Here is a 12,347-nt window from a genome sequence, read left to right as displayed (position 1 = left end):
ATAAAGGCAGTAAAAAATTTCTAATCTAATAATAAAAAGCCAGGCTTTAACTAAGCCATAAATTAACTGGGTTTGCACAGCTTCGAAAACCAAACCCAGCAAGGCACTTTAATTTTCTGAAGGCATTGTTCAGAGACCGTAAACGCTTGTTTCAGGCAGCTGCACATCCAAGATTAGAATCCTCTTTTTTTTTTGTGGTGCTTTTTTTTTAAACCTGACTGATTCTCTTTCTCTCTTTTTTTAAAAATAATTTCTCATTTTATGGGTTGAGGATTTTTTTTTAAAACCGTGTATCGAAAAGGTTTTGTTTGTGTTGTATTTTCATCCCGGTGCATCCTCCACCCATCCTTTCAAATATTTCGGGTGACCTGCCCTTCCCTTTCCTGTCCGATCTTCCCTCCTCCCTTTCCATTTTTTTCCCTTGCAAACCTTTCCTTCCTCTGTCCGTAATAAAAGGCTAAAAAAAAAGAAGAAAAAAGGAAAGGCCATTTTAGGATTTCCCCCCCAAGGTATTAAACGTTTGCTGTAGCAGTTGTGATTGGAAAGTTGGCCTTCCTGTTTAAAAAAAAAACAGGGTGTGTTTGTTGGATTCTGTATTGTTAAAAGAGGTCGAATAATTTGAAATCCTTTGTCTGTCTTTGGGTCTTTCCATGATCAGAGATTTTCAGGAAACATAGTTAGCTGGGATCAACCCCAGTTTTCCTGTTCACACAATAAATGGAGCTATGAAACCCAGCAAATGTTGGTCAACATACAAGGCAGTCCTTGACTTAAAAACCCTTTGTTTAGTGGCCATTTGAAGTTGCAACGGCCTTGAGAAAAGCAACTTAAGACCATGTTTCATACTTATATAACCATTGTAGCATCCTCGTGGTCATGTGATCAGAATTCAGAGGCTTGGCAACTGGCATGTACTTATGAGGGTTGCAGCGCCCTGGGCAATGGGGAAGCCAGATTCACTTAACAAGGGTGTTACAAACTTAACACCGTAGAGAAATAGAATAGAATAGAATAGAATAGAATAGAATAGAATAGAGAATAGAATAGAGAATAAAATAGAATAGAATAGAATAGAATAGAATAGAATAGAATAGAGAATAGAATAGAATAAAGAATAGAATAGAGAATAGAATAGAATAGAATAAAGAATAGAATAGAGAATAGAATAGAATAAAGAATAGAATAGAGAATAGAATAGACTAAAGAATAGACTAAAGAATAGAATAAAGAATAGAATAGAATAAAGAATAGAATAAAATAGAGAATAGAATAAAATAGAGAATAGAATAAAGAATAGAATAGAATAGAATAGAATAGAATAGAGAATAGAATAGAATAAAGAATAGAATAGAATAGAATAGAGAATGGAATAGAATAGAATAAAGAATAGAATAGAGAATAGAATAGAATAGAGAATAGAATAGAATAAAGAATAGAATAGAATAGAATAAAGAATTGAATAGAATAAAGAATAGAATAGAATAGAGCATAGAATAGAATAGAATAAAGAATAGAATAGAGTAGAGTAGAATAAAGAATACAATAGAATAGAATAAAGAATAGAATAAAGACAGGATGGGATTCAACCGGGATTACTATGACTATGTTTTGACTACGTGACTACGAAGGGAGCTTGGAGGTCTTCTAGTCCAGCCCTCTACTCAAGTAGGAGACCCTATACCATTCCAGACAAGTGGCTGCCCAGTCTCTTCTTAAAAACCTCCAGCGATGGAGCCACAACTTCTGGTAGCAAGCTGTTCCACTGCTTAATTGTTCTCACTCTTAGGAAGTTTCTCCTTAATTCCAGGTTGTTTTATTCCTTGCTTAGTTTCTATCAGTTGTTTCTTGTCCTGCCCTCAGGTGCTTTGGAGAATAATTTGACCCCCCTGTTCTTTGTGGCAGCCCCTCAAATACTAGAATGCTGCGATCATGTTCCCCCCAGTCCTTCTTTTCTCTATTTTTTTTTAAATTGACTGAAAAACCAAAGCTGGAGGGAGCTCGTGAAGCAGAATGCAAACCTTTGCTAATTTTTAACAGTTGTTCCGCCTTTGAAACAGATTTGTTTCCCGTTTTCCCAGAGAGTTTTGATCTTGCAGTGGCCTGGTTTTGCATGCAAAGCAGGTGTTTCAAATGAAAATAAGGCTATTTTCAGCTCAAAAACATTTCTGGAATGCTGGAATGGCCTCAAAAATAATTTTTAGACCAACTTTTCAGTATATATATATATATATATATATATATATATATATATATATATATATGTATATGTATATGTATATGTATATGTATATGTATATGTATATGTATATGTATATGTATATGTATATGTATATATGTATATATGTATATATGTATATATGTATATATGTATATATGTATATATATATATATCTTTGGTTATTCGGGTTTTCTCCCGCGTAAGATTGGAAGTATCTAGGCAACGTTTCGATGAAGTCTCATTCATCATCTTCAGGTGTGGGTCTGGTGAAGAACATGAAGAATGACACCAGACCCACACCCACGAGGGCCACACAAGATTCCACCACCACACTTCCACGTAGAAAGCAGACTCACACCCACACAGAAGATGAGACACGACCACGGACCAGAAGCCGCACTGCAGCTGCATCACTACCCACTTTAAACCCCTCCGAGCCATACATGAAGCGAACTGACCCCCACCATGAAGATGTGGCACGACCACGAACTCAAAGCCAAACAGCAAGATCACAGCTCATCAGCTCAAATCCCCCAGCAACTAAGACTAACCTGAGCACAACCAAGCCCCCACCTGAACAGAACACACCTCCAGCCAATCAGAACACGGCCAACCCCCCAACCAATCAGAACACAGCCAAACCCCCAACCAATGAGAACACACCCACCCAATCAGAACACAGCCAAGCCCCCACCCAATCAAGTCACACCCCCACTAGCAGTTAAAAGGAAGAAGCAGCTGCAAGCTCACATCACTCTGAGAAGCACAGAGCTGAAGACACAAGCCTGAAGACGATGAATGAGACTTCATCGAAACGTTGCCTAGATACCTCCAATCTTACGCGGGAGAAAACCCGAATAACCAAAGATCCATACACACACACACACACACACACATATACATATATACATATGTGTGTGTGTGTGTTTTCTGAGGTTTTTGCGGGTATTTGTATGTGGATCTTTGGTTATTCAGGTTTTCTCCCGCGTAAAGAAAACCCACGGGAGAAAACCCGAATAACCAAAGATCCATATATGTATAGGAGAGGGTGAGTTCTAGTCCCACCTTAGCCACGAAATCCAGCTGGGTGACTTTGGTCCAATCCCCAGGAGACTGTGAGTTTTAGTCCCGCCTTAGGCATGAAAGCTGGCTGGGTGACTTCGGGCCAGTTATCAGGCGACTGTGAGTTCTAGTGTCAGCTTAGCCACAAACGCCAGCCGGGTGACTTTGGTCCAAATACTCTCTCTCAACTCAACACACCTCACAGGTTGTTGTTGGGTGGTGAAATAGGAGGAGAAAGGTGTGTTGGATATGTTCGCTGCCTGGAGTTATTGGTAAAAATAATAAAGGCGGGATACCAATAAATAAATAAGAAATATTATATCAGGCTCCTGTCAAGCAGTGTGCTAGTTGCCATTTGGTGTCCGAGGATGATTCAAGGAGCTAGTTTTCTGCCTGCACCATTAGCTCAAGCACATCTGTTTCCCCACATCTGCCAGAACTCCGTTCTTTGCAAGAAATATCCATCTTGCCATCCTCATTCAATGCTTGTGTTCTGCTCTCTCGTTTGCTGTTCTTCCGCTTCAGCCGAGCGACTTCATCCAGATAGTTTTTCTAAGATCCGAAAGATGAAAACATCTGTCGCGCTTAAAACCCAGCGTACAGAATTTACCACGCAGCGGTGGATTCTTTGGAAAGTGTTTTTTTTTTAAAACTTTCTGCCAACAATAAAAAGGAAAAAAAGTGTAAAGGAAGAGAAAGTTAGCAAGATCAGTTTTTTGTTTTTTGTTTTTTAATTAAAATTGCCCTTCCATGTATGTGAGTGCCAGTTTAATTTTTCAGTTTTGGCCATTTTAAGAGGTGTGAAACGATAACTTTGTTGTTGTTGCTGTAGCTGATATGCAGATTTATAAGTTTCCTGTAGTAGCTCCCAAGTCTCATGCCATCAACTGTTTTGTTCGTATCTCCACGCACGACTGGCGGCTGTAGCTACTCCCAGACCCATACTCCTTTCTCTCTTCCACTGTGATAGCATGTGAGAAAGATCTTGGGAGACCAGGCGAAAAGAGGACGCCAAGGGAAGCGTCAGATAAGAGACACCTGAGCCCTCAGCTGCATAATGGCTAGAGAAAGAGGATACAGATAAAGATAATCAGAGTTGGAAGGGACCCTGTAGGTCATCCAGTCCAACCCCCCTCCCAAGCAGGAGACCCTACACCATTTCTGACAGATGGTCAGAAAACAAAAGAAAAACTCTCCCTTGGTACTCTCTGAGCTGGATTGTTTTCTTGCCAATGTTTCATTACCCAACTGGGTAACTTCATCAGTGCTGGAAGGAAGTGGGGTTTTGTGGAGTAAAGGAGCTGGAGGACTGTGGTGTCCTTGGTGCTCTGTGAACTAGGTTGTTTTCTTGCAGACATTTCATTATCCAACTACGTAGGTAGAAGGAAGTGGGGTATGTGGAGTGGAGGAGGAGGGAGGGAGGAGGAGGAGGAGGAGGAGGAAGACAACAACTATGGGATCTTTAAAATGTTCTCTAAGCCTGTTTTGCAGACAATTCATGACCCAACTAGGTAACCTCATCAGTGCTAGAAGGGAATGGAGTTTGTGGAGAGGAGGAGGAGGAGGAGGAGGAGAACTGTGGTGTCCTTGGTGCTAATTTTGGTTGTTTCCTTGTAGACATTTCATGACCCAACTAGGAAACCTCATCAGTGCTAGAAGGGAGTGGAGTTTGTGGAGAGGAGGAGGAGGAGGAGGAGGACTGTGGTGTCCTTGGTGCTAATTTTGGTTGTTTCCTTGTAGACATTTCATGACCCAACTAGGTCAAATCATCAGTGCTAGAAGGGAGTGGAGTTTGTGGAGAGGAGGAGGAGGAGGAGGAGGAAGAGGAAGAGGAGGAGGAGGACTGTGGTGTCCTTGGTGCTAATTTTGGTTGTTTTCTTGTAGACATTTCATGACCCAACTAGGTAAAATCATCAGTGCTAGAAGGGAGTGGAGTTTGTGGAAAGGAGGAGGAGGAGGAGAAGGAGGAGGAGGAGGAGAAGGAGGAGGAGAACTGTGGTGTCCTTGGTGCTAATTTTGGTTGTTTCCTCGTAGACATTTCATGACCCAACTAGATAAAATCATCAGTGCTACAAGAGAGGGGATTTGCGGAGTGTAGAAGAGGGGAGGAAAAGAAAGAGGAAGCGGAGAATGAGAGGGAGAGGAGGAAGACTGTGGTGACCTTGGTACTCTTTCAGCGCAGTTATTTTTTTTTTTAGGCCATTTCTTGACCCAATGAGGGCCGTGTTCTCTTATCAGCTTCCATTTGCCTTTCCAAAATCTGGGAATCAGTCTTCCCATTTTTACCTATGAAACCCTAATCGATCCTTTGGAGAGGGGAAAAAAAAACCCACTCCCTTTTTTACAACCCTGTAACCTCTCTTTGGGGTAGATTCAGGGTGACTGGATACAGCTGAGCATTTGCTGGCCGGGTGCCTTTCCTGCTGCCTACACAGAGTTCACAGCAGATATTTTCAAAACAGGTCGGACATCCTCCTTTCTGCGGCTATTGCCGCCTTGCCAGAAGACCCATCCCGACCTTTGTTTTCCGACATCTTCGCCCAGCACCGGATGTCCCATTAAAAAAAAAAAAACGCACTCCATTACAGTGCGCACTTCCTCACAGCTGCCGTTCCTTGGCAGCGGGGCTCCCGTGATGAGTAGCCGAGCCTCTCCGACGAAGCGTGTTCTTTTTTTTTTCTTCTTTTTTTTAAAATTAAGAATCATTTGGATGCGGCTGGTGGCGTTGGCAACAGCTCGTTTCGAGACGCCAGCCAAGGCAGCCAATTGCAACGGTGGCTTTTAATGGGCGCTCGTGTTCGATCCTTAATCCCACCATGCATGTAATACATTTCCGATGATCGTCCTGCCAAGGCATCTTAATTACTCCGGGGAGAGAGAGCGACGGCTGAACCGTGGACAATAGATTTCGCAGGAATGCTTAAACCCCCTGCAAGATTATCCGGCGTTGGGGGAAACGGCCATATATGTACCTGGATGTGCAACTTCCTGCTCCCCATCATATCCTGAATATCCAAATGCAGGTAGTCCTCGGCTTACGACCGCACTTGGACCCAAAATGACTGTCACTAAGCAACACAATTGCTAAGTGCATTTTGCTCCGTTTTACGACTGTGAAAATATCCACATACCCCCTCACATCCTGGACATACGTTGTCTCAATTTCTACCCTCAAAACAACTCTATGGGGCACTGCACACTGGAACAACTACCCTGTTTCCCCGAAAATACGACCTACCCTGAAAGTAAGCCCTAGCTTGATTTTTACACGTGCGCCCAATATAAGCCCTACCCCCCAAGTAAGCCCTAATTAAGACCCCGCCCACTCCAGAGTAGACGGGTAAAAATTAAGCTAGGCTGGGGATGGGGGAGCTGCCCTACTACTTACCTTTGGACAGGTGTAGCCAGGCCTCGCACACCATGACACCTGACTTGTTGGCCCATTTCTTCTGCAGCCAGCAAGGCCGGCAAGGCTTTCCTGAAGGCCTCTGGAGCTGATAACAAAGCTCTGGATCGATCCAGAGCTCTGTTATCGGCCGCAGAGGCCTTCAGGAAAGCCTTGCCGGCCGCAGAAGAAGAAGTTCCTAAAGGCCTCTGACCGCGAAAAGGAGGCCAGGGCGACACACGCAAGTGAGGTTGGTCAGTGGATGACGTCCTCCAAAAATAAGACCTGGTGCCTTTTTTTAGCGGCAAAAATATATAAAAGACAGGATCTTATTTTCAGGGGAGCACGGTAGACACAAGGACAGTTTTTTTCCCCAAGGCCACCCCTCTGCTAAACAACGAATTCCCACAACACTGTCAATCTATTTACTAAGATTGTATTACTATTCTCATCCTTCCTAGTACCTAGTACCTATCTCTTCCCACTGGTCATAGTCATAACCATGTTGCTTATATTTCTACGATTTATATTGTTTTATTTAGTTCCGTAGTATGATTTGATGGCTTATTTTTAGTATCCTATCACCATCACTAAGTGTTATATCTCATGATTCTTGAAGAATGTATTTTATTTTTTCTTATGTACACTGAGAGCTTATGCACCAGACAAATTCCTTGTGTGTCTTTTCCTTGGCCAATAAAGTATTCTTCTATTCTATTCTATTCTATTCTATTCTATTCTATTCTATTCTATTCTATTCTATTCTATTCTATATTCCAATATCTATTCTATTCTATTCTATTCTATTCTATTCTATTCTATTCCATTCCATTCCATTCCATTCTCTACTTTATTTTCTATTTTCTATTTTCTATTTTCTATTCTATTCTATTCTAGTCTATTCTATTCTATTCTATTCTAGTCTAGTCTAGTCTAGTCTAGTCTAGTCTAGTCTATTCTATTCTAGTCTAATCTAGTCTAGTTTAGTCTAGTCTAGTCTATTTGAAATCTATTCTATTCTATCCTATTCGAAATCTATTCTACTCTATTCTACCCTATTCTATTCCATTCCATTCCATTCTCTACTTTATTCTCTATTTTCTATTCTGTTCTAGTCTAGTCTATTCTAGTCTAGTCTATTTGAAATGTATTCTATTCTATCCTATCCTATTCGAAATCTATTCTACTCTATTCTACCCCATTCCCTTCCATTCCATTCCTATATTATCCTATCTTCTGTTCTGTTCTATTCTAGTCATCATTTATTGGCTCTTCTTTGCTAAGACTGGTTGCTAAACTAAGAGTCAGCTTAAACCTTTAGCTTCTGTTATACATCATACATACATGTATCTAACAAAACGAAATTCAATGTAGAGAAAAGTAAAGTTTTACACTTAGGCAAGAAAAACCCAAAGTACATAATACAGACTGGGTGAAACCAGGCTCAATAGCAGGAACTGGGAGGGGGATCTTGGAGACTTAGTGGACAACCAGCTAAATATGTGCAGCAGCCGCCAAAAAAGCCAATGCAATCCTAAGTTGCATTCACAGAGGGATACAATTGAGATCAAGGGAGGTACTAATACCACTCTACAAAGCCTTAGTAAGATCACACCTAGAGTACTTCATCCAGTTTTGGTCACCACATTATAAAAAAGATGTTGAGACTCTAGAAAAAGTACAGAGAAGAGCAACCAGGATGATGAGGGGACTGGAGGCTAAAACATATGAAGAACGGTTGCAGGAACTGGGCCTGGCTGGTCTAGTGAAGAGAAGGACCAGGAGAGACAGGATAGCAGTCTTCCAATACTTGAGGGGCTGCCACAGAGAGGAGGAAGGGGGTCAAGCTGTTCTCCAAAGCACCCAAAGGCCAGACAAGGAATAATGTCTGGAAACTGACCAAGGAGAGAGATTCAACCTGGAAATAAGGAAAAACTTTCTGACAGTGAGGACAATCAACTGATGGAACAGAAGTTGCCGTCGGAAGTTGTGGGAGCGTCATCACTTGAGACTTTCAAGAAGAGATTGGACTGCCCTCTGTCAGAAATGGTGTAGGGTCTCCTGCTTAGGCAGGGGGTTGGACTAGATGACCCACAAGGTCCCTTCCAACTCTGATTATCTGTAAAACAATCTGTAAAACATCTGAAGGGCTGGGAAATGATGAGGCCTCTTTGGGGTTTTGCGCTCATAGGACAGTCTTTAACCAAAGCTCTCCCTCTTTTATTTCCAGACCAGTGTGGTGTTGTGTGTGGGTGGTTGTGCCCTTTTGGCTTTCAGCGCCCTGCTAGCGGTCATCGTCCTTTTCCTACCCAGCGGACAGTGTGAGAGACGGCTCTGCACCCTGGCTGGGTACATTCAGACAGCGGCCGGTAAGTGGGTCACAATCCTGGTTTGATGGAGGGAATTTGCTAGGCATCTCCCGATCTCCTCTACTGCAACTAACCCCGATTGGTGTTTTTGAAAGGTGTCCACTTTAAGAGGGATGGACTTCAACTCCCAGAATTCCCTTAGCCAGTTAAGGTCCACCCACCTTAAACCATGCTGGATGGGGAATTCTGGGAGTTGAAGTCCATTCATCTTAAAGCAGGCTGGCTGGAGAATTCTGGGAGTTGAAGTCCATTCATCTTAAAGCATGCTGTGCTGGCTGGAGAATTCTGGGAGTTGAAGTCCACCCACCTTAAAGCATGCTGGCTGGAGAATTCTGGGAGTTGAAGTCCATTCATCTTAAAGCATGCTGGATGGGGAATTCTGGGAGTTGAAGTCCATTCATCTTAAAGCATGCTTGATGGGGAATTCTGGGAGTTGAAGTCCATTCATCTTAAAGCATGCTTGATGGGGAATTCTGGGAGTTGAAGTCCATTCATCTTAAAGCAGGCTGGCTGGGGAATTCTGGGAGTTGAAGTCCATTCATCTTAAACCATGCTGGCTGGGGAATTCTGGGAGTTGAAGTCCATCTTAAAGCATGCTTGATGGGGAATTCTCGGAGTTGAAGTCCATTCATCTTAAAGCATGCTGGTTGGGGAATTCTGGGAGTTGAAGTCCATCTTAAAGCATGCTTGATGGGGAATTCTTGGAGTTGAAGTCCATTCATCTTAAAGCATGCTGGTTGGGGAATTCTGGGAGTTGAAGTCCATCTTAAAGCATGCTTGATGGGGAATTCTCGGAGTTGAAGTCCATTCATCTTAAAGCATGCTGGTTGGGGAATTCTGGGAGTTGAAGTCCATCTTAAAGCATGCTTGATGGGGAATTCTGGGAGTTGAAGTCCATTCATCTTAAACCATGCTGGCTGGGGAATTCTGGGAGTTGAAATCCATTCATCTTAAAGCATGCTTGATGGGGAATTCTGGGAGTTGAAGTCCATTCATCTTAAAACACACACACAACACATGTCTCATGCAACAAAAAATTATTTAATGTATGCCTATTTGTGTACATTTAAAGTGACAATAAAATTAATGTGTGTGTGTGTGCATACATGCATGTGTGTATATTTTAAGGTGGGAGTATTTAGAATCTTCCATTTGGAAATATGTCTTTATTACATAATATGGAGGTGAAATGTGGATGCAATTGGGTTTTCTGCCTGAACGGAGTGGGGTGGGGGTTGGGGTTGGACTTGAAGACCTCCAAGGTCCCTTCCCAATGTGTTATTTTACTATTCTGAAGAAACAATTGTCCACCAGCATTTGCTCAACATTTCGTTTTTGCTTTACTCCCGAGCTGTTCAATTGTTGGTTTGATGGATTACGTGCTATCTAATTGTCTTGGACTCCTAACAATCATGTAGATAGATGGATAGATTTTTCTCCCTGGGGCTGTTCCGTTTTCAATAAATGATTTTGTACAGAAGAATGTATGATCTATTCAGGGGCACTGGTGGGTGTGGATGTGTCTATTCTATTCTGTTCAATTTCTCTTTTCTTCTATGTTGTCTTCTCTTCTCTTCTCTTCTCTTCTCTTCTCTTCTCTTCTCTTCTTTATTCTATTCTATTCTTTATTCCATTCTTTATTCTCTTCTCTTCTCTTCTCTTCTCTATTCTCTTCTCTATTCTCTTCTTTATTTTATTCTCTTCTCTTCTTTATTCTCTTCTTTATTCTCTTCTATTCTCTCTTCTATTCTTTATTCTATTCTATTCTTTATTCTATTCTTTATTCTCTTCTATTCTCTATTCTCTTCTTTATTATCTTCTATTTTATTTATTCTCTTCTATTCTTTATTCTGTTCTATTCTTTATTCTATTCTATGCTATTCTATTCTTTCTACTTATATTCTATCTCTATTCTATTCCCATTCCATTTCATTCTATTGTATTCTGAATTCTGTTTCTAAACTCTATTCTTAATTCTATTCTAAACTCTATTCTGTTCTATTCTATTCTATTCTATTCTATTCTATTCTATTCTATTCTATATTCTCTATTCTCTATTCTCTTCTATTCTTTATTCTCTTCCATTCTCTATTCTCTTCTATTCTTTCTCTTCTATTTTATTTATTCTATTCTATTCTTTATTCTATTCTATTCTATTCTATTCTATTCTATTCTATTCTATTCTATTCTATTCTATTCATTTATTGATCTTGGAGGGATGGAAGGCTGAGACAATCTTGAGCTGGTTAGGACTGAACTTCTTGGCTGTGGGCAGAGTCTTGCTTGCAATGCTGCACTCTAATGACTGCGCCCCCAAGGCAGTCATTAAATGAGTTTGGCCCCATTTGACGGTGATTTTGCTCACTGTCGTTCAACAAATCACTGCAGTCAACAGAATACAGGTAGTCCCGGATTACGACCACAATTCAGCCCAGCATTTCTGTTGTTAAGGGAGACATTTGTTAAGTGGCGTTCTGCCCCATTTTACAAGACTTCTCCCCACAGTTGTTAAGTGAATGACTGCAGTTTTTAAATTAGTAGCCCGGTTGTTAAGTGAATCTGGCTTCCCTCATTGACTTCGCTTGTCAGAAGGTCGCAAAAGGGGATCACGTGACCCCAGGACACCGCATCCGTCATAAATACAAGTCAGTTGCCAAGTGTCTGAATTCTAATTACATGATCATGGGGAATGCAGCAAAAAACAGTGATAAATCACTTTTTTCAGCACCAGTGTAACTTCAAACGGTCCCTAAATGAAGTGTAAATCGAGGACTACCTGCAATTGAGTTGGAAGGGACCTTAGAGGTCATCTAGTCCAACCCCCCCCCCTGCTCAAGCAGGAAACTCTCTGCCATTTCAGACCAACAGCTGTCCAATCTCTTCATAAAAACCTCCCGTGATGAAGCTGCCACCACTTCTGGAGGCCAAGTTGTTAAGTGAATCATGCCATTGTTAAGTGAATCCCCATGGACTTCTCTTGATGGGAACCAGCCGAGAAGGACGCAAAATGGGGAATCTCGTAAATCTGCGAGGAGAAAAACTGATTGAGATGACTTAAAGCTGGTCCTGTTGAGATCAGGACGCTGTCCTACATTTTTGCAATTGTCGCCATAATATTGATTTAACAGATCATCATAGTTGGAAGGGACCTTGTAGGTCATCTAGTCCAACCCTCTGCCCAAGCAGGAGACCCTACACCATTTCTGACAGATGGAAGTCTAATCTCTTCTTGAAAGTCTTGAGTGATGACGCTCCCACAACTTCCAAAGGGAAGTTCATTCTCCCTGTCAGAAAATTCTTCCATATTTCTAGA

At 41.5% G+C, this 12,347-nt stretch overlaps 1 protein-coding gene across 1 annotated transcript in view; it reads left to right on the top strand.

The window, feature by feature from the left end:
* Positions 1-12,347, top strand: part of LHFPL7 (LHFPL tetraspan subfamily member 7) — a 73,272-nt gene that overhangs the window by 17,486 nt on the left and 43,439 nt on the right. Inside the window, exon 2 of the mRNA XM_087970678.1 lies at positions 8,896-9,034. Within this exon, the coding sequence (XP_087826804.1) occupies positions 8,896-9,034 (139 nt within the window). The remainder of the gene's footprint in view (positions 1-8,895; positions 9,035-12,347) is intronic.

Source organism: Notechis scutatus, chromosome 1, assembly GCF_049901735.1.
Source record: "Notechis scutatus isolate UNSWTSFEM ecotype Mainland chromosome 1, rNotScu1.2, whole genome shotgun sequence".
Lineage (NCBI taxonomy): Eukaryota > Metazoa > Chordata > Lepidosauria > Squamata > Elapidae > Notechis > Notechis scutatus.
Note: the sequence above shows the minus strand (reverse complement) of the source record. Positions and strands in the feature narration are given on the sequence as shown.